Genomic DNA, 23,029 nt, shown 5'->3' with positions numbered 1-23,029 from the left:
ATCCTTTGAAAATTCAGATACGGTTTTGTTGTTGTTTCAAATTAATGTCGTCTATTGTGCTTCCAAGGCTGGCATGTTCTCGTCGAAGATAGTCTCCTTCGCCTGTCTGTATTGAGACGGCTCTGTTGTAATGCGAGAGCTGCCAGTATCATTTTCCCCTGGGGGAAACAGATTGCCTTGTGCTCCTTCTGTGCCCTGAGCTCTCCCCCCCCCCGCCATCCTTTGCACTTATTTCTGCTCCGCTGCCGCTTCCTGTGCATCTCTCTCTCCCCCCACTCCACCCCGCTGCTGCTGTTGAACTGCATCTCCCTCTGGAACTTGCACAAACCATCTCTCTCCTCCCAAACAGCAGTGAATCACACCATCACCTGAAGAAGAGCAATCGCCTGCCTGCCTGCCTGTCTGCTTTTGCTTAGGAGGCTTTCAGGAACCATACCGCGTAAAGCGAAGCCAGGTCCACCCCCCCCCCTCCCCTGCATCTCATCCCCAGCTGATTGGCTAACTGTCTCTGGATTCTATAGCGGCTCCTTTGATGTGCATGTATATGGAACGTTCTTTTTAAGCACAACTGGGGAGGGGGGAGAGCCAGTCAGCAACAGCTGCTGCCGAGGCTGCAGTAGCCAGTGCAGCAGAATGAATGTGTGAGAGGGGATAAGTCGCCTGAGCCCAGCCTGTGCTTCTCCTGCCCTGCTCTGTCTTCATTCACCGGCTCCAGGAGGGACGCTGAGCGAAACAGATGCGCTGCTAGCGAAAGGGAGTCCTGCCCTGGATCTATTGCTGTGTGTCCGCCTCCCTCGAGGAAAATGGTCAACAAAGACATGAATGGATTCCCAGTCAAGAAGTGTTCCGCTTTTCAGTTCTTTAAAAAGAGGGTAAGGATGCTCTCTGAGCACACGTTGGGTTTTTTTTTTAATTGATGCGATCATTTACTGTGCTGCCAAAAGAGAGAGAGACGCGGGAGCATTAGGAGTGTGTTTGTGTGTGTGTTTAAGAGCGACCCGCCAGTATGGATAGCATGCAAAACTATGGTCATTTTTTTAAACAGTGGCGTAATTGTACCAATTTCAAACAGAAAGTGCATTTTGGGCGATGATTACGTAAATGCTGTTTGGTGAGGAATGTGTTGCTACTACTCACAGACCTCTGTCTAGCACCCAGAACAAGACACTATCTGGAGGAAGATACCTAAAGAAAGAGGTGTGTGCATTAGCAATGAAGGACCAGAGGTATAGTGAGAGAGCCAAGGGGTTTTGATTCTTGTTTCAAAGGTTATTGGCCACAATAGCTAAAAGGAACTTCCATGTACAGGAGCAGTATATCTCTGAATACCAAATGCTGGGGACCAACAACAGGAGAGAACTGTTGTGCTCTTCCCAGGGGTATCTAGCTGTCCATTGATGGAAACAAAGCACTAGGCTAGATAAACCATTGAGCTAACCTAGAGGGACTTTTCTGATATTCTGAAGTTGTCTAATTAACTATTAACTCTCTTTGGCAAATCTGTTTGGTTTTTTTCTCCTCCCTCTCAATTTCCCATCTTGGGGTGGTGGGGTGGTGGAAATGCTCTGTGACCTACTTTAATTCCTCTTTCTGTAAAATGGGGGCATATGCCCTGAAATGTCGAATTATAAAGGTGAGATCTGACAGGTGAAAATATAGGAAAGCATTATGCACATTAATATAATACAATAATATGTGGCTATAACGATGAGAACTGAGTGCCAGTAGGATCCCAGTTCTCCAGTTCTCCCACTCTGTGTCTCCCTCTCTCTTGTCCACTTCACCTGCTGGCTCCAGCCCATTCATTCACACCTAGCAAAGTGCTGCATTATATCACCTCCATTCATTGCTTTGTGCTAAGATGTTTGCAGGTTCAGCAAAACTATGGCACCGCCTATAATCTACCCAGTAACCCACGGCCGACCAAATAGCAATAAGAGCAGAGGCAGAGAAGAAGCATCAGGCAGGCACTTGCTGTATAAGACAATGACAGCATCCCTAGCTCCACCAAAATACTTGGGTTCATCTTAGCCTGCTTGCTTGATTCAGTGTGTCCAAATAATTGCAATTAGTGTTTCATGAGATGAAAGGCTGCATTTTGCAATGCTTGTGGAAATCTCTGTGTGTATACATGCAGTTATGTTCCCATATAGTTCCTTAGTAGTATGTTAACAGCACCCACCATCATTCAGGGATCCAATATTCCACCGAATTTTGCTAATACAGCAGGATCATTTTCCCCCTATGGTGGCAACACAGGAATTCTGAACAAGCAAGACAAAAGCAAGACTGTGTTTTTCAAGCCAACACAGGTGGATAAGCTTCTACCTAGTTCCTTCTTGTAAGGATTTCTTTTGTTTTTCTGAATGATTAGGGCTGGGGATTCTCTTTAATGAGGCGGAGTAGTAAAACAAGGCAGACAGTTCCGTTCATTCATTCACCCATTCCCATTCACCTCCCGCCTGCCTTATATGGAGGAAGCTGTCACTTCGTTTAGCCCACCAGTCAAACTCGGAGAACCTCTGCTCAGACACCCGTGCCCAGCTCCTCTTCATTTCCGTGGCATAAATTAGGACCTCTGAATGATGTCAAGAGCAACAGCCTCCATGCATCAGATAGAAAACTGAAGACATCTCCCCAGCAAGGAAGGACCATAACTCATTGCTAGAGCATCTGCATGCAGAAGGTCCCAGGTTCAGTTTCCAGCATATCCATGTAGGGCTGAAACAAACCCCAGCCTGAATCTCAAAGAGTCACTACCAATGAGTTAGATGGACCAAAGGTCCAACTTAGAAGACAGCTTCCTATAAAGCTGGTATGGCAGTACTTGTCCTCACTGCGGCCATGAGCCCTGTTCAGGCGTTCATAATATGGCTTAACACACAAGGAGGGGAGAGCATCCATGAGCATGCCAGCTCTGCCCCATCTGCATTGCTCCCTGCACATTCAAGGATGGCTGTCTGCATTGGGGAAGCCTCCCAAGCTTCTGCACATTCTGTAATCTGGGCTTTCCAAGGTTCTTAAATTCATAGTAACCTCCTGTGGACTTGAATTGGTGGAGGGCGATGAGGATGGGGGTGGAGCTAATGCACTTGCACGTGCCCTGAGCTCCTCACATGTTCATTTAAGCCACATTATGAACATAGAATAGGTCTGCAATCTGTCCCTAAGGATGCAATCTTAAATTCACTTACTTCTGGATTCATATACAGGATGGTGTTGTAAGTCCCATTAAGTTCAATGGTGTTTCAGGCCTATGATCTCTTACTCCCAGGTAAAAGATGATAGAATTGAAGCCCTGGTTGAGAGTAAAGTCCCACTGAAACTGGGCTTTACCTTTGAGTAACTGTGCATAGGATTGGGCTTCAGGATAGAGATTGCAGGCAGAAAACCTAATGCAAGTGGTATATTTTTGACAAATTGCTTTGAGACATTTTGATCCCTCACTATCCTGAGTTCTTCCTGTGATCCAAAGCTACTGTGAACTATTTGCCACAGGATCCCTGATGTTTTAGACCTTGAGTGACTATTTCTAATCAATATCTGATTGATGTCAACTTGGAAAGGTTACTCAGCTCTTGTGTTTTATTTGTACAACCGTACCTTGTGTTACATTCATTCTAAATTCATTGCAGAATTTTCTCCAAATAGAATTTAACCATCACCAAGGAATTTTTCTAGCTTCAGCCTCTGCCAAAAATCAGACAGGAAAATCACATTATGATTATTTGCCTGCTATGCTTTCCCCATGTTGAACTCATTTATGTGTGTTCTACTTAAAAGTGTGTGTGAATAGGTAAGACTCACCAACAGACTCATGAAATCCAGAGCCCCTTTTGGATGTCCAGATTTCAAGGATCTGCTGAAAAAGACTTTACCCTACCCTTGATTATAGCATCTCAGGAGTTGGAGGGTGATTTTCATTGGAAACATGGCAGTGAGCGAAAGGGCAAAGTCCCACAGCTCACCCACCAAAGTCTCAATATTGGTCAAGAGGATGTTGTGGCTATTTACATTTTTTAAAAAGAAATAAAAAATGGGCATGTTCAGTTTGGCCCTTAGCCATTGGCATAATACATAAGCCAACATATTTGGGAAATATGGGGAAAAAATTATCATTAAAGTTGCTGGAGATTTGGGTATCATGCTGAATGAACTTGTATGAATTGAGCAGGTTGGACTGCCATCTGTCATGGATGCTTTAGTTGAGATTCCTGCATCTCAGGGGGTTGGACTAGATGACCCTCGGGGTCCCTTCCAACTCTACAATTCTGTGATTCCAGGCAACATGAGAACCTTTCTAAATTTTGTTGCCTGCTTCCTTGGTGATCTAAGCAGACCCACAACAATACAGTGGTACCTCGGGTTACAGATGCTTCAGGTTACATATGCTTCAGGTTACAGACTCCGCTAACCCAGAAATAGTACCTCGGGTTAAGAACTTTGCTTCAGGATGAGAACAGAAATTGTGCTCTGGCGGCATGGCAGTAGTGGGAAGCCCCATTAACTAAAGTGGTCTTCAGGTTAAGAATAGTTTCAGGTTAAGAACGGACCTCCGGAACGAATTAAGTACTTAACCCGAGGTACCACTGTACTCTGTAAAAGTGCCTGCCAATGAACTTTATAACCAGTGCTTTTTTCTTTAAAAAATAATGTTTAGAGGTACTCTCATTTTCCTACTCATATTGAAATACTGCCCCTCAATGAGGCCAAACTTAAGATGTTTAGGGGTATGCGTACCCCTGCGCCCCCCCAAAAGCACTGGCTATAATTAAGAAAATGTTATTTTGATGAACTGGATCCTGAAACCACAAAAAAACCAAAAATTGTTATTTTCAGCCACAAAATCCCAAACTGGGAGTACTTGGCTTATGACGTGAGATTCTTCTGATGTTACATGCACTGCTGCAGTAGCCCACCAGTGTAGTCATTCTAATGCTGCACATATAGGAGGCAGTAACCTGTTTTAAATGTTATAGTGATTGTATGAAACTTCACACTGTTAAGGATTATACCCTACTCAGAATTAACCCATTGAAATCAATGGTCATGATTTAACACCATTAATTCCCAGTGGGTCTGCTTAGAGTAGGACCTGGTTGGCTGCAGTCTAATGTTTATTAACAATACTCTGCATTCATTTAAATCAGGGGTGTGGGGTCTGTGGCTCTTCAGATGTTGGACTGCTTCTCCCCTGGTTCCTCACCATTGAACATGCTGGCTGAAGCTGACAGGACTTGGCACCTCACAACTCCTGAGGGAACACAGCCTGCCAATTCCTGACCGAAATCAAGCATTTAATTTTTCAGTCATAGAAGAAACGGACTAAGACAGCAAAAGTGTCCTCAGTAAGCAGACCGGAATTCTTGTTTCTTAAGGAGACAAACGTGTGCTTGTTCTTGTCTCTTGAAACCGTATTCATAAGAGAACAAAAGCAATAACACACAATTCATAATTTATATGCGCCCTGAAGCAATAACCTGGAATGCATTCCATATCTTTCCAGCATTGTGGGGTTGCCCTCTCTTTCAAGTGTGTGTCTTAAAACATGGTGCAAACAGAGGCATGAGGGGGGTTTCCTATAGGAGTTACCTGTTTCAGCATGCAAATGGCCCCCCTTCTGAAGGTCTGGATAATTATGCAATGCCAGGAAGTGGGTGTTTTAGACAAGCTATTTTTGTTTCTATTTTATTATAGTAAGGTAGGGATTTTCCTATAATTTCTTGCAGATATAATTTCTTAAGTTTTTGAGAAAAATCACACATGCGTTTAGAGCTTAGACTGGTAGTGTGTGTATTCTTTCATTTCCTAGCTGTTTTCAGTAGAGGAGAAAATAATTACTATTTGATACAGAGTGGCATCATTCTGGTGCATCAGTAGCCTAATCTACAAAGACCAAGGAAATAACTTCTTAAACTGCTCCTGGCCGTGTGTGTTTCTCCTTGCTGGGGTATAATTCCCCCTTGGTTGGCTTCACGCTGTCTCTTGACATTTCCGAACATTTTGGGGTCATCAGAATAGAAATATTTGAGTTTGCTAGATGGAGGTCAGAGGCGCGATGATTCATGCTTAGAAACTTTTAAGTGATAGTTATTAGAAACATTGGTCCCGCTCAATGAGAAATCAGATGTCATCCCCATTTAAATCTACATGCCTTCTGTGACATCACCACAGCAATTGTGCCTGGGAGGAAAGCTTGATCTTACATTGCACGCCACCCCAATCACCAGGCAGGGATAGATTTCAGGGGTTCCAGTCACTTACCTAGAGATCTGTGGTGTCTTTATGATGTATGGTTTATTTACATATATATAGCCCCTGAGCCTATGATGGAGGGGTTCATAGCATTAACACCCAAGAGAGTCTTGCTTCTCCCATAGCCCAGCCTTGGGTTTCAGCAGACATCAGGCATGGTTCTGTCTCCCAGAAGCCCAGCTTGCAGCTTGCCAACTTCTAGCTCACACACACAACTCCCTGTTCTGGCCTTTGTCTTTCTAATTACCAGTGAGCTGAGGATGTGAGCACCCTTCTTCCTCTTCTTCTTCTTCTTCGATCACTCATAGCCAAGTAAGGTTGCCTTCCATGAACACAGTCTTAACAGTGAGTCCGTAAGTGACTGTGGAGGCCAATTCTGGATCCACACATCCTTCCACAGTAGGGACATAGGTTTCTAGGCAGGAGTTGATCACAGTGAGGGTTTGTCAAAGGTGCTTTCCTCTTAGCACATGTTTCCCTTTCATCCTGAGTTTGATTGTCTTCAAAGTCCATGACACCATTGGTAGTGCTCGCAGGCCAGTGTTTCCTAGTTGTCTTACACAACATTTTTTTAGATTTGCTTTGAGAGACTCTTTAAACCTCTTTTGTTGATCACCAGCATTAAACTTTCCATTTTTAAGTTTGGAATAGAGTTGTTGTTGTTTAGTCGTTTAGTCGTGTCCGACTCTTTGTGACCCCATGGACCAGAGCACGCCAGGAACTTCTGTCTTCCACTGTCTCCCGCAGTTTGGTCAGACTCATTTTTGTAGCTTCGAGAACACTGTCCAACCATCTCGTCCTCTGTCGTCCCCTTCTCCTTGTGCCCTCCATCTTTCCCAACATCAGGGTCTTTTCCAGGGAGTCTTCTCTTCTCATGAGGTGGCCAAAGTATTGGAGCCTCAGCTTCAGGATCTGTCTTTCCAGTGAGCACTCAGGGCTGATTTCCTTCAGAATGGATAGGTTTGATCTTCTTGCAGTCCAGGGGACTCTTGAAGAGTCTCCTCCAGCACCATAATTCAAAAGCATCAATTCTTCGGCGATCAGCCCTCTTCATGGTCCAGCTCTCACTTCCATACATCACTACTGGGAAAACCATGGCTTTAACTATACGGACCTTTGTTGGCAAGGTGATGTCTCTGCTTTGGGAATAGAGTAGTTGCATCCAAACAACATGACCGCACACAGCCAATTCTTTTGTTACCTTAATGGCCCATACTTAGAGATACTTGTCTGGCTATTTCAACAATTTGAATCTTTGCTTAGATTTTAGCATTTGCTGGATCCCAGAATTAGAAGGGGGCTCAGGCATACAGCCTACCCTGGGAAAAAACCACCCTCATAACACCACCGAAGGACAAGATTGTAAGTCCAGATACTGTTCCAAGGGCTGCCCTAATGTTGACATCCATGCTTGCTCCACCACCCTGCCCTCTGCACATTCAGTAGAAGGTCTGAAGGGGCAGGCAATGCACATTCCATTTTTCCTCATATTAGTAATATAATTTTCAAAAACAAAACATAGTACTTTGTAGACTGGACTGGCAATTAGGATTGGATTGCCATATTTTTAAAGTTTTGCCCAAAGTTGTTGAGCTTTTGGGGCAAAATCACAAAAAGAAATGCCATTTTTATGGAAAAACAGCCAAAATGGCATTGCTGATGTGGGCTGCCATGCGTCCAGATTTTCCTGGACATTTTCCCGATTTCCTCCTAGACACTGCTGCCGACAAAAGTATTCCATATATGTCTGGGACAATCCAGATGTATGGCAACCCTGCTGGCGATATCCTAAGAAGATCTGATCAGTAAACCATGGGGCGGGGAATATTGAAATGCATTTTCTATGTCTCCTGGGATGTAGAGGTTACACTTCTTCCTATGCCTGCATATTTATATATGCTGAAATTGCTGCCAGATGGCTTTAATAAAAGCTGTTTCAAAGTGCACCGTTTTATTCTCCCCACTCTCTCTTTGATGCTCATTCCCTTCAAAAAAAAAAAAAGTTTATTGCTCAGCTTCTTAAGAGAGATCATCTTCAGCTTTCATGAAATAACATGGTGTGACATCTGATCAAATGGGATGAAGGAAAGAGAGCAGGGAGAAAGAAACATTTTGCAAGCACCAAAATGTCCGTCTTACTAAGCACAGTGGCAGATAAAGCAGCAACCTCAGCTTTTCCCAATTTTATTAAGGGGAAGCTATTTGTCCGTTGAGAAAGGCCAAAAAGATAAATAAATGATGAATGGGAACAAGAATGTAACACTCTCCAAAAGGCAGCGAGAGAATCCAAGGAATGACTCTTCTTTGTTTATTTATACTCGGGTGGATTTAGGGTTCATTAATCAAAAGCCTGAGAAAAAGATTAAAGTCTTGTCAACTGGCTTATCCTAGGAAATGTTCAGTAATTAGCAACTTGGGTCAAGCTATGAAGACAAGTCAGCCCAAGACAAGATGGCGCCTGTCGCCTGCTCACTCCATGTTCAGAAGCTGACTGGACTGGCAACTGAATCAATGCTGGCAATAGGGCCACCACTTCCATCACACTGGAGAAAAGCAGGATTAGTTTAGGAGGCACAGAGAGGCTATGTGGCACACACAGCTCTGTCTTCCAACAGAGGATAATAGCTAGTAAGCTCAGGAACAATGGCTGCCCCCCCAACCTTTGGGAAGGGCTGTAGCTCCACAGAAGAGCATCTATCTTGCATGTAGATGGTCCCAAATTCAATGCCCAGCATCTCTGGGAAGGGCCGGGTGGAGGAATTGTCCTTAAACTGTGGGGAGCTGCTGCCAGTCAATGCAGACATTACTGAGCCAGATGGAACAATGGTTTGTCTTGCTTTAAGGCACCTTCCTATGTTCCTAACTGCTTAGGAGTTAGGCATGGTATTCTGTGTTTTGGAAAATTCACTCACATCAGAATCAAGAGTGACCAGTTTCTGAAGTGAATATGCCCTGGGCTTCAAGCCTACTTGGGCCATGCACTCCTATATATCTTCTTTGTCCTAATCCAGCACAGGTAAGGTTCGTTGTGGTGAGGTGGTAGACTCTGCACATGCTCAAAGGCACTTCCTTATTACAATTGCATTATCATAAAATACAAATGCACTGACTGACAGGATCACACCTAGCCTGGCAGGGGGCCAGCCAGACTGGACTGCCAAGGGCTGAGAAGCAGGACATGCAGGTGATGGCCATTCTCTCTCATTGGCTCCAGCATCTGGAATTCAGAGGTCTACTGCTACATGGAGGATCTGTTTAGCTTTCCTGGCTACTATTTGCTGATAGACACATCCTTCACTTGTCTAACCCATGGTTGGCTAACTTCTGGCCCACTCGATGTTGTCGAGTGCCAGCTCCCATTAACCTTGGCCAGCATGGCCAATGGTCAGGGACAATGGGGAAGGGGAGAGGGCAGCAGTATCTATTAGGGTACTGATCAGCACATTTTAGGTCTGATCTCCTGCACTGAAAACAATTTATGTAATTAGCATGCAAGTGAGATGGGGTAAAATGCTTTGCTTGCTCAAGGGGGGTAAGCTGCTGAGGAGGAGAGTGCATAATTATTTGCCTGTTTTCTAATTGCATATTAAGAGCCCTATAACAGTATTTAAGTCCCTTAAAAAGAAACATTTAGAGCTGACTGTATGTGGTTAAGTAGCATTTGTGGTATAATTCATGGGAAATATGCTTTATTCTCTGCTTCTTGCAACATTACTTTTGCAGAGCCAGGAATAGATCCAAGAAACCACTGCAAACTAGACTCTTTAGGATGATAATGGCTTTTCCCTCGGGAGATGGAAGGGGAAATCTTGAAAATGCCAGCTAGATCTGGGACAGTTGCCTATTTTTTAAATCTGTCTAATGCTTTAAAAAAAAAAAGGTGGAGGCATTCTTTTTTTCCCTTTCTTCAACTGTTAGTAAGTAGCATTTAAAACAGATTTCAACAAAATAAGACTCTGGTGGGCTGCAACCCAAATAAGAAGCAAATGTCTTTCCCATCATACTTTTCTTCCCCTGATACTGGGCAACTGAATCACTGAAGTTTAATTGCATCTAGTAAAAGAAATACAGGTGCTCAGCTTCTCTTTGGAACAGACTTAGAATGTTTTTATCTCATGCATTCAGCAGAGCAGACCCCCTCTGAGCATCCCATGTGCTAAGCAGATGGGGAAGAGGACAAGGTGAAATGAGAGAAATACTTCTGAGAAGATGACAATGCACAAAATTGGACATTTTCATGAAAGTTTTTTATTATTATTATAAAAAAGGCTGTTCCTAAGGCCATGCAATGGTTTGCTCGAGCAAATCAAAAGAAGGAAAGAGAATGTCCAGTGCTTCTCAGACTCTCAGGTGAAAGCTCAGTTTGGTAGGGGCTAAGTAGGGTATATACAAGTTTATGAACTCTCATAATCCACGTGTAAATTTGAGAAGGATGAGCCCAACCAGCACCTTTTTTAAAAAAATTACTACTGCAACAGCAATCCAAGAAAACATCCTTGATCACGAAGTACATAAATTGTTTGTGGCCACAAAGATATCTCTTGGTGCTCTCACAAACTAAAACCACGAGGGAGATGGTCTTGAAACATTTGTGAGGTAGCAATATAAGCATGAAAAGGACAAAGGGAAACAGGCAAAGGGAAAAGGGAAATTGTGAGGATGAAGAGATCTCCATATCTCCTCCATATCACTTCTCTGACTAAACATCAGGATGAACTTTCTGACAGTAAGAGCTGTTTGACAGTGGAACAGACTCCCACAAGAGGTGGTGGGCTCTCCTTCCTTGGAGGTTTTTAAGCAGATGTTGGATGGCCATCTGTCATGAATGCTTTAGTTAAGCTTCTTCCATTTCAGCAGGTTAGACTAGATGACCCTTGGTCCCTTCCAGCTCTACAATTCTATGATTCTGTTATTCAACCCTTTGCCTCTGCTGGATCTCTTCTACAGTGTGGTACCTCTGTATCCATATGTATCCGTGTGTAGTAGATGTGGTGCAATACTGAGAGGAGAAAGGCAGAGAATAAAATCTATGGGATCTCCTTTCTAACATCATGCATAGAGGAGACTTGAAGTGTCGGACATGCCAACTCTCCACATTTTTCAGTCCCTCTCCTGTAATGTCTATGATCTGTTGCTTGATCCAGACCAGGATTCCAAAGTGCTCTGAGCTAAGGATAAATTAGTCCACTTCAGGACTCACAGAAAATTCTGGAAGGGAAAGCATGAGTCTGCATGTTAAATGTGAGCAAGGAAAGTACTGTAAAATAAACCACTTCATCTAATAAGTATAGCTTTATTGCTGTCTCTGGCCTCTAAACACAACATCTGTAGATGCCTCTCACTCTGTTTTTGGAACATACAGCAAAAGTGTGAAAGGAGGCTTCATCCAGAAAAGAAGATCTGATTGGCATTAGATAGCTTTGGACATTTTAACATTACCTTGCTCTTCATACCATTCATGCCATTTGAATGACTGCAGACAAGAAGAATGATATGATATTCCCATCCCTCTCCTGTGCGTGTTGGATGTGCCTCTCTGAACATGTCTATATCTGTGCTCAGGGAAGGACAGGGAATTTGGAATGCAGTTCTTGGAAGCTGCTCATCTGCTGAGTATGATGACAGTTCTGCTATCATAACTCATCTCAACAGCCGTAACATCACTTACTGTAGGCTGCCCTCCTTAGACGATCCCAGCTGGCGCTAGACCAGTGCAAAGTCAGAAACTATGAGCACGTCTGGCGAGAAGAGAACAATACAGAAGTCTTGATCTCCTCGGTAGCTGATGCAGGAGGTTGCCAAATAGGCCATTGCATTGCTTTGGCAGACAAACAAGCTGCATAAGAGCTCCTGGGAAAATGAAATGAATGCCATAGTTTTGTCACACTGTGAAATCGACGAATGTCATCTGCAGGGAGTGAGTGTCAGTGCCTATTAAAACCATGATACTGAAACTGCACAGTTTCCTCAGGGGCTTAGAGAGAGCCCTTCTGGATCAGACCAAAGGCCCATCTAGTCCAGCATTCTGTTCTCACAGTAACTAACTAGATTCATGTGCAAGCCGCACATGAGCGCATAGCTGTCTCCCATTCATGATCCCCAGCTACCGGTATCTAGAGGCATATTGCCTCTGTTATTGGAGGTGGTGCATAGCCATCATGATGAGGAGCCATTGATATCCTTTCACTTCTTCAAAGATACTGCCTGGACACTGGCTTTTGCATTCTGCAGTGTACCACTTTCCCCTCCCACTGATATACCTTTCCCCTATCAGACTGGGAGATTAGACATTTGCCTTCCCCTTGTGGAATGCAGAATGACCAACATTTCCAAAGCTCTATCCACAGGGCAGCTCACATATCCCCTCCATCTGGCAATTCTGCCCAAAGGAAGACATTCAAGAATTTGAATTGTCCTCACTCCCAGATGCAATTAAGCCCTAAGTACGTGACTGAAACACTATATATCCCTCCCTTACCAACCTTCATGCATTTGATGAACAAGGATACTCCGGCATAATGCATTATTGCTTGTTTTTAAAGTGCCCTAAAACTTTAAAGTTATTGTTCCTGCTGCAAGAGACCAGCAGAACTACCCTCGGGCTTGATAGCCTTCCCGTTAACCTTGCTTCACCCTTCAGTCAGCAAACAGGTTGAAAGGGAAATGGGATGCTATATTTACTTTCTCCTGTCCTCCCCTTGGTTGGTTCTGTTTGCACCACCTTACCAGGGCAACACATAAGTAGCCATGGCTGTTGCATAAGCATATATTTGGATTAGGAGTGCAGCATTCTTCCCTCTCCTCATAGCTAATTCATCAGCTCAGACACCTTCTGACTGACATGAAGCATGTCTAAGGTCCATTGATTTCAACAGGAGAGACTGAAGGCCGTGCTCAACACTGCCATTGAAATCTGCCAGACCTCAAAGTGCTTTGATTTGGGCCGGATCGGTTTGTTGGTGTTAGGACAGAGTTTCAGAGTGAGACAGATCGCATTTACTTCTACTGGAGACATTCATGAATAAATACTCAGAGATATCGGCTCGCCTTTGATGATGCCTCAGATCAAAGGGAATCCATAAAGAGCATCTCATGAATGCCAAGGAGTATCTGGAGGGTGAGTGTGTTGGAGAGAAGTAGGAGCCAGACGAGCTCCGAGGCAAGGATTCCCTAATGAATCTTTTCAGGAAGTTATGAGCATCTTTGAGTCTGAATGCAGAAATATCTGATTGCTGCTCCTCCACCTTGCTGTAAATATGCAAATAAACATGAGATCCCACAAGGAGTCTCTCTTCCCTCCCTTTCCTTCACTTGATCTCTGGCAGTGACACTGTTTCTAAAGCTATCAATATGTTTGAAAGTCCTCGCTATTTCTTCCTATAAACATAAACCTCCCTAATGACGCTTGCCTGAATAAATTGGCTCAGGTGCCTGCTTTCATCTGGATCAAGTCATTTTCAATCGCACCCAAGCCTAATTCAAAGGGAAACGAAAAGCAGCTTATGTAACTACACCCCCCCCCCCCGTCTTTCCCTGGCTGGGAAGCCTACTAAATATGTATAGCATTGGATTTCACTTTTAGGACTGCTCCATGTTCACTTTCTTTGGTGTCAAGCATCTCTCCAGGTGTGTTTTTCTAAAGATTTATTCTTTAAGCAGAGATGGCCACTAATCAGTAGGTTCGCGTGTTTGTTCAGCAATCTTGTCCCCACAGGAATGTGAAGCGAATGCATAGTTCTCCCTCAGGGCCGGTGCAAGGATAACATCGTTCCCTTTGGTGCTCATCCCCAAGCAAGAGCTCAGATTTATTGCTACAAGGATATTTAGTTTCATGGTAATTTTAAAGAAACTTGGGATCCTGATGTTTACATTCTTTCCCTCAACGTAAGGGGTTCGGTCTGTCCGCTGTTTATATACTTCCCCAGTCTGCACTCTAGTCTGGTTTATTATTCCGACTTTTTCTCAGCAAAATCTTACTCCACTTCCCTTATTGCTGTATTTACACAGTGGTGCAGTATTTGCTATGGCAATGCTCCTGTTTGTACACATACGAAGTTGCCTGGCACAGAGCCATGCCTCTGGCCAGCAGGGGCTTTCCAAGGACTCAGGCAGAGGGCCTTCAGATTGAAAATACCAAAAAAAAAGAGAGGCCCAAAAGAGGACACAGATTTGCATAAAGTTGGCATATGGCATTCAAAGGAGCCAACTCCTAGGGGCTGAGGTCCCTTTGGGCTCCCCCCAAAAAATATTTGAGGAGGCTGGGGCCCCCCAAAGTGAATGGCCATTGCCATTAAAATGGTGTGCATGCACTGTGTCATGTGATCAATTATGCAGGGTGGGGCTTACACACACCCCCACAATATTTTATTCAAGTTGGCACCCCTGTGCCCATTTATTTGTATAGATGCATGTTGAAAGAATTGCTATCATTCTAATAGAAATACACACCATAGAGGAGTGGCTTCTCCAGTCCAGAATGAAGCCCCGACTCAATACAAAGCATATCAGATAGCAGAGAAGTACAAGATGGGGAGATTCCCCAAAACGGATCCTCTATAGTCCTCTTGCAAAACACTGAGAGCTATTAGAAGTGACTGAAATCCAACAGGAGCTTCCTCTACACCTCTACAAATCTGATTCAGTGCTGCAATAATCCCTATGCACCCTTCTTTGAAATAGGCCTCATATGAATTGTCCATTAAGGCATACATAGTCAGACCCTCCAAGTGTCCCTATTTTCCCGGGATGTCCCAGATTTACAGAAGCCATCCCAGTTTCTGATTAGATCCCAGAATGTCCCACTTTTCCTTAGGACATCCCTAGGGAGAAATGTTGGAGGGTATGGAGTTTTCCAACCCCTGCGCCATCTGAGCAGGCCTGTATAGAGAAGGAGTTTTTTATGTTTAATGTTTTATTATGTTTTTATATGTGTTAGAAGCCACCCAGAGTGGTAACCCTGTCAGATGGGTGGGGTATAAATAGTAAAATTATTATTATTATTATTATTATTATTATTATTATTATTATTATTATGTGACAGGGCATTATTATGTGAGTGGCTGCAAACAGAGTAAGGTGATTAAATGAGCCCTTTGACATTGGTGGGATTTAAGTAGCCTACCTGTGTGCAGGATTGCACTCTAGATCATGCATCATCTATGATTTCAGTTTCCGCTCTTCCAAGCTTTAGGATGCAGTGTAGGAAGTGGAGCTGTAAGTGTGCATGAAAAGTCTCTCCACAGCCACTGAAGTGTTTGAAGAGCAATATTCTGTCACCCTAAATGCATCCCTCAAGAGTAGGGGCACTATAATTTAGACAGTGCCTGTCTAAAACCTTGCAGAAAAGAAGCGGCAGAGTCCTCAGGAGGAACATAGGTATCTCAGCTCATTATTATTATTTTGAACCTGCTGTTTATCTCATAGTTTGTACGTTTTGTCTTGACAGTGGCTCATCTGTGAGTAATGTCACTGGTTATGTTCCCCCTGGGGTCCAAGTTGGATGGCTGCACTTTTAATAACTAGGTTTGCAGCTTTGATTTATGGTGTTGTTGAATAATTCCTTTAATGCTTTTAGTGCTGGTTCCTCCTTGAGTCTCTAGTTTATACACTCCATCCTTCCTCTAATCCTCTCAGGGGAGAAATATTTCTCTATTTTGGCTTTCTCTCTGGCAGGTGGATTTGCTCATCTTGTCCACCTTTTACTTTGGCTTGCAACCAGATTACTGAAGCAGCAAAAATGGCCTCAAGGATACCATTTATTGAAATTAACTTCTGAGCTGCCTGTGGATTATTGGCTGCTATCATCTCTCGGCCTGGCTTCCAGTTTTGGACTGCCTGCCTGAGGTGGTCAGAGGCAATGGTCTGTGGTGATTTAACAATGTTAAATGACAGCCATTTTGGAAGTTTAAGTTAATTTGCAATGTTCGAGGAAACAATGTAACACCATTCTAACTGTGTATTAGGTTGGAAGATAGCTGGCCCTGCAGATGTTGTTGGATTACAACACTCATCATACATGTAAACTGTCCATGCTGGCTCAGGTTGATGGAAGTGCGAGTCCAACAAGATCTGAAGGGTGACATATTCCCCATCCCTAAGGCAAGTCATTAGCAGCGCAATCCTACTCATATCTACTAAGAAGCAAGTCCTATTGAGTTCAATAGGGTTTACTCCGAGGTACAGGGGTACACGGTCACAGACTTCATTTGTATATTTCACTGCCACCATCAAAGTGACTGACAGAGTGGTTGGCCAAGTTGATTGAGAGGATGTTGGCAAGCCAGCTGCAATCAACCCTGGCAGACCCTCCAAGTCTCCCTATTTTCCAGGGACGTCCCAGATTTACAGAAGCCATCCCGGTTTCTGGTTTGATCCAAGAATGTCCTGCTTTTCCTTAGCATGTCCCTATGGAGAAATGTTGGAGGGTATGGAGTTCTCCGACCCCTGTCAGATGGGTGGGGTATAAATAGTAAAATTATTATTATTATTATTATTATTATTATTATTATTATCATTATCATTATCATTATCATTATTATTATTATTCCCTATTTTCATCAGAGAAATATTGGAGGGTATACCCTGAAGGAAACAGGCTTTCTTGACTGATTTCAGTCTGGCTTCAGATCTCTTTACAGCACTTAAACAAACTTGGTCACACTGTTTGATGATCGTCTTTCAAAGAATGACAGAGATAGTGCTACCCTCCAGTGTCCTCCTGGGGTGACTCTAGAATCCTGTTCTAGTTGGGCCTTTGGTCTGATCCAGAAGGGCCCTCTTTATGTTTTCTCAGCCCCTGTGATGCAATTCTGCAGAGAGTTTTAGCACCGCTGTTCAATGTTATTTTATATTATTTATTGGTTTCAGAAATTGTTTTATTATGATCATGGCATTTTGTTATCATCATTGTTGTGAACCACCCTGTGCTCCATAGTGGAGGAAGACCAGGCTATAAATCCATCAGATAAATAAGTAACTAAACAACAGCAGCAATGCAGATTGTTTACAAATCCCTGGTTGCGCTTTGTACGATTGCCACAGGTAAAAAATGTACTTCTAAGGGGAAGTGCACTCTCATCAGGATGAGCAATCGTAACAGGAAAAACAGACCTCAGACAGGGCTTGATGGTGTGTTGATAAAGACAAGTCCATCCTGGTATGTGTGTTTTTCATGTACCCACTTGCAAAATTATATGTTATCTAGCATCTGTTATTAGCCTTTATGCATTGCCTGCCTTCTTGTCTCTCTCCTGTCTGTGAATCACTTAGTTTTTAAGGAAATCTGAGCCACTTCTGTTCAGTCTGGGTCACATTGACCCAAACTCTGATGCTTTCAAATGAAGCTGTATGGACGCCAAAATGAAATCCCAGATGCTCTCCTACCTGGAGGGCTTTTCGCTTTAGATGATAACCCTCCCTTATGTAATGCATATTTTTAGTCTTATTAAAGCTGTACCCTGTCTGCATGCCAGGGGAAGTTGTTTACCAGGAAAGGTCTTTGGAATCCTCTCACATATATTCATATACAAACAACTGGGCATGTGGAATAAGGAAATGAAAGCAAGCCACCTCAGACATAGATTTCCTAGTGCTCAAGCAGCTATGAGGAAGCCTCCAGCCCTGAGACTCCAACTGGTGAATCACTGTTGCTGGCTTCACTTCATCATCTGTTTCCAAAACAAGGATTTGTGTTGCAGTGGTCCTAGCAAAGAATTTTTGCAAATCTATTAGAATTATTTTTTTTTAAAAAAAAACCTAAGGCAGGCAATATGTTTCTTGCAGTTTGTGCTTGGAAGAATAGCAGGCTGAGAAAAGATACAATGCAGTATAAATGTCTGAAATATTTTTGTTGTTGTCACTGCCTGTTTGATGTTTATGGATGATGACATGATACTCTTGTACATTATGCTACTGTGGAATCATGTGCTCTTGTGCTAGCAAAGGATGGAGAGCTTGTGTAGAATTCAGCCTTGCCCAGTCAAGCCTTGTTGTCTCCATCTGTCTCTCTCTGACCCTGGGGAGCAGAAGAACCTTCCTTAGACTGAGCCAGACCATTGGTCCATCTAGATTAGTATTCTCTACACTAATTAGCAACAGTTCTCCATGGTGTCAGTTTTCCCAGCTCTGCCTGCAGAAGCCAGGGAACAAACCTTGGAATGCAAAGCATGTGTTCTACAGCATAGCAATTCAGACCTGGACTTGTCTTGTTCAGTGCTGGATCGACTATAGTCCAAAAGGTAAAGGGACCCCTGACCGTTAGGTCCAGTCGTGGCCGACTCTGGGGTTGCAGCACTCGTCTCGCTTTATTGGCTGAGGGAGCCGGCGTACAGCTTCCAGGTCATGTGGCCAGCATGACTAAGCCACTTCTGGCAAACCAGAACAGCACACGGAAACGCCGTTTACCTTCCCGCCAGAGCGGTACGTATTTATCTACTTGCACTTTGACGTGCTTTCAAACTGCTAGGTTGGCAGGAGCAGGGACTGAGCAACGGGAGCTCACCCCATCACGGGGATTCGAACCTCCGACCTTCCGATCGGCAAGTCCTAGGCTCTGTGGTTTAACCAACAGCACCACCCACGTCCCTTCTCTGACTATAGTCTACTAGTGAACAATTGGATGGATTTCAGTCTGCCACTGAACATGCATTGATTTTTGCAGAGAATGTTGGGCTTGCGATCAATCTGAGTTTGCTATGTTCTTATGACCTTTAGCCAGAGGTTTTCAAATTTTTCAAGTCCATGGCTCCACCAGCTACATTCTTTCTGTGGCACCCCTGTGGGGCTCAGGAGCCCAGTTACATCACCCCTTGCCTGCAGAGCTGGCAGCCTCTCACCCTTTTCTGAATACCCTCTCTTGTGGAGTGTCCCTCAACCTCCTCTCCTCTCCTCTTCCCTCCCCTCTCCTTGGGAGTCCTCCAGGCAGCCTCTTCCGCTGCCTCGGTCTCTGAGCTGCCTCCCTGCCCCAAAGAGAAGTGCCTCCTCACAATGCCCCACAAGGTCCTGGGAAGAGAATGCCTCCAGTCTATGTGGCCCAATGGAGACTGGCCAGAGGTGAACATGAGGCTACTGCCTAACCTTGGGAGGCAGCAGGTGCTGCTGGGCCTGCATGGTGGAAAGGCTCCCCTTCAGCACTGGGCATTCAGCTCCCAGGCAGGCTTTGCACACAGCAAGCACACCTTCCTGACCTCCCACTTGTCTGTCCATTCCCAACAGCAAGGAATGGTGGACTGGCTGGCTGGGCTCCCTCACCCAATTGCTTGCTTACTCTGATGCTGCCTCAGTTCCTGGCAACCAGCACCCCCTGGCCAGCCCCAGAGGCACCATTCTCCTGCTGAGCTTGTAGCCAGGGCCGCTGCAACAAACAGCTGTGCAAGCCTTTGGGAGGCAGAGACGCAAGAGGGCATCAGAGGAGGGAGGGAAGGAAGGAAAGAGGGACAGAGGCCAGTGTTGCTTGCGGTACCCCTGACCATCATTCAAGGCTACGGCACAGTGGTTGAAAACCACTGCCTTAAGCAATTGTGCATGCTTAGCATCTGTTTCGATTCGTAATCTCTTTACTGTTAAGGGATCCCAAGCCTGTGTTCTTGAGCTGTCAATGTGAAACACAGTGATGGACCATGGTGATTATGTTTGTAATAATAATAAAAAAATTAGACTTGCAGCACAATCCCATACATTTCTTCTCAGAAGTAGCCCCCTGCATTGGAACTTACTCCAAGGTAGGATTACAGTCTGAAAGACCCCTGAGCCAAGCTCATGGCAGGCCTGCACAATTTCTCATCCTCCAAGTTGAAGTCAGTCCTGCACCATGACCTCCCAAGCAATCTCAATGCTTTGTTGGTCCCTTGCAGGCTGCAAAAACAGGTGGTTTCTTGAGCCCTTTGTGAGCCCTGCATGGTTGCATTCGGCTTGGTGGGCCATGAGTTGTGCAAGTCTGGCTTCTGGCCTGTCTGTACTGCCATTCTATGAAATAAGCTATAAGCAGAATGATTTGGGTGACACAGGATCCATTCATTGTGCCTGCATTGTGTCTAGCACAAAAGCATTAAAAAAAAAGAAAAAAGCTTCTATCAGGAGGATATTTTGCTTGTGTCATGTACAATACAGCGTTTGGCATCCGATACCCGTAATGCACACTGAGAGCATGTGCAGCGCATCAAAACAGGCAGTGATTCCATTGAAAAGCAAGCATTCCGTTGCCTAAGATTGAGTCAACAGCCCCACCGCAACCACCACTTGTGCTTGATTTCTTAGTTTATTTATTCATTTGTTTAGACAAGAACCATTTGGGGAACAATGTGAAGGCACTTGTGGCAAATAAGCAGACCAGTAGGGAGCTTTATAATTCCCCTGCTACTTAAAGGATGCAGCTCTATATGCTCTACAGTGATATACATGATTCTTCCCTCCTCAACCTTATCTTCACAACAACCCTGTAAGGTAGATTAGGCTGGAAGAGAATTACTGACCCAAGGTCATCAGCTGCGCTTCCTGGCAGAGTGGGGACCAGAATCCAAGCTTCCCCTAGGCCAGTGAAACACTATGCAACTCTTTCTTTTACTGAAGAGGGACTTCCCAGCACAACAAAACACATGAGTGTACCCCAAATGCACTTCAACCTAGAAACTTCCCTCTTTAAAGTAACTAAGTATAATACAGCGAACGCTTGGGTTGTAAACATGATCCGTTAGGGAGGCACATTCGAAACCCACAGTGCTGCGTGTGCGCACACGCGGGTCACAATTCAGCGCTTCTGCGCATGCGCAAAGCACAATTTAGTGCTTCTGCACAGGCACAAGTGCTGAAACCCGGAAGTAACCTGTTCCAGTACTTCCGGGTTCGGAGTGGTGCGCAACCCGAAAACAGGCAACCTGAAGGGTCTGTAACCCAAGGTATGACTATATGCTTAATCTCCATATGCTTAGAGGTGCATGATACCTTGGGTATAATTCTGACACTCCATTCCCCCCCCTTCAATGTTTTCATGCATATGGTGTTTCTGGCATTGTGCTGGTTGTATAAGCTGATGTCTCTGCATATGAGGCCTATGGCCCCAATGTGCATGAGTGCAGTGGCTTAAAAAAGAGTGTGGGCATGGCACAGGAAGAACAGCCTGTATTTTAGGGGGAGGGGGAACCCTACAGCTGTGGAGTCTTACACCTCCCACCAGCCAAGGGTGGTTAAATAGCCTTTGGCAGAAGACCAATGTTCTTCAACGCTGGGTTGGTGGAAGTGGCTGCTTTCCCTCTGATCTAACATCGCATCCTATCTTGATTTAAGAAGAGATCACTGCTGCTGCTTTGTCCCTTTGGCATTCTCCTGGGTGTAACTTTAGGAAAGGTTCAGAGATGTACTTCTTACATCTATATCTCACCTTTCTCCAGTGTGCTCATGGCAGCACACATGGTTCTTCTCTGTCCTTTCCCTTTTATCAGAACAATCCTGTGAAGTAGATTGGGCTGAGAGAGAGAGAGAGAGAGAGGCCCAAGGTCACCCAATGTGTTTTCGGGATGTGAAGCTGAGTCTCCCCACTTCTAGCCTGACAGCCTAACCAAGAGGCAGCAAATGTGGTACCCACTGCAGTACCTCCAGATGTTGGGCTACAGCTCCAATAATCCCTAGTCATCACAGTCAACAGTAGGGGTGATGGATGTTGCAGTCCAACAGCATCTGGAGGGTACCACTTTGGCTATCCCTGACTAAACCACTACACCACACTTACCTTTCCTCTGCTAAAACCAGTGTTGGATTACTGGCCCTGTACACTGAACCTCCCATTCAGCAGAAGCTGTCAGCACTTTCACCAGTGAAAGAAATAGGCTGTGCTGGACTGTGGAACAGGAAAGGGGGTCAAAATAGTTTTGAGAAATGTTGAAATAATTCTGTCTCAAGACCAAAACTGCCACAGTGACCTCTGTCATTTAGTTTCATGCCATTTGCACACTCTTAGATCATTTCGAAGAGTGAACAAAATATTTAGGTGACTCATTTCCCACCTGAAATAATAGGTGCATTAAGCAAAATGACACACTGCGCAGTTTGGAATGAAACAGTAGCTGGTTGTTATCTGGCAAACTTGTTTTCTCACCGTATTACTTTTCCAGTGAGGCAAAACAGAACTAAATACCGAAGTCAAACCAGGGAGCAGCAATATAAACTGCCATTCTGGCATTAATCAGCCTGCTTAATTAACCAACTGTACACAGCTCGGACAATGTATCTTTCATGCAGACAATCTGTTCCAGGGCCATATAAAGTGGATTTCCTGAACGTTGCCCCTAAGGTTCCTGGGAGATTATTTCCATGGGCTCTGCATACAATGTGCACCTTACATTTGCAAAAGTGGTCCGAGGTGCAATGAGATAATGCTGCAGGAAGGAGAGAGCAGATCAGATGGACTGCAGCTAGACCAGGAGGGGACGAGGAAGCATTTGATATTGCTGAGACACAGAATACATGCAAACACATCAGCAGGCCTAGATCTCAAACACAGTATAAGTTACTGTCTGGAGGGGGAAATGAATATTCATTCAGGGAACAGTGGCTGCAGAGTAAGAAGTGGATGATTGAGAGCTTCGAAAACAAATGGGTTGAAACAAAGAAACATGAAGCAGTGGTGAGACTTTGTCAGCCTGCAATTCAATTTGACACTAGCATTCCGGGGACATCAAGAAAGCAGGATCTCCATCCTTGATTGACCAAGAAAACAAATTGTTAAGTGGCTATGAACTGGGTGTCAAAGAATCCAGCAGGATTTGCATGTCTGGGAATGTGC

At 44.4% G+C, this 23,029-nt stretch overlaps 1 protein-coding gene across 1 annotated transcript in view; it reads left to right on the top strand.

The window, feature by feature from the left end:
- Positions 1–691: 691 nt before the first annotated feature.
- SGK1 (serum/glucocorticoid regulated kinase 1) overlaps positions 692–23,029 on the top strand; it is a 72,564-nt gene continuing 50,226 nt past the window's right edge. The window contains exon 1 of the mRNA XM_083498188.1: positions 692–872. Within this exon, the coding sequence (XP_083354314.1) occupies positions 804–872 (69 nt within the window). The 5' untranslated portion in view covers positions 692–803. The remainder of the gene's footprint in view (positions 873–23,029) is intronic.

This window comes from Podarcis liolepis, assembly GCF_965112155.1.
Source record: "Podarcis liolepis genome assembly, chromosome: 3".
In the NCBI taxonomy this organism is placed as follows: Eukaryota; Metazoa; Chordata; class Lepidosauria; order Squamata; family Lacertidae; genus Podarcis; species Podarcis liolepis.
The sequence above is the reverse complement of the archived record's forward strand: the minus strand, read 5'-3'. Positions and strand labels throughout refer to the sequence as shown.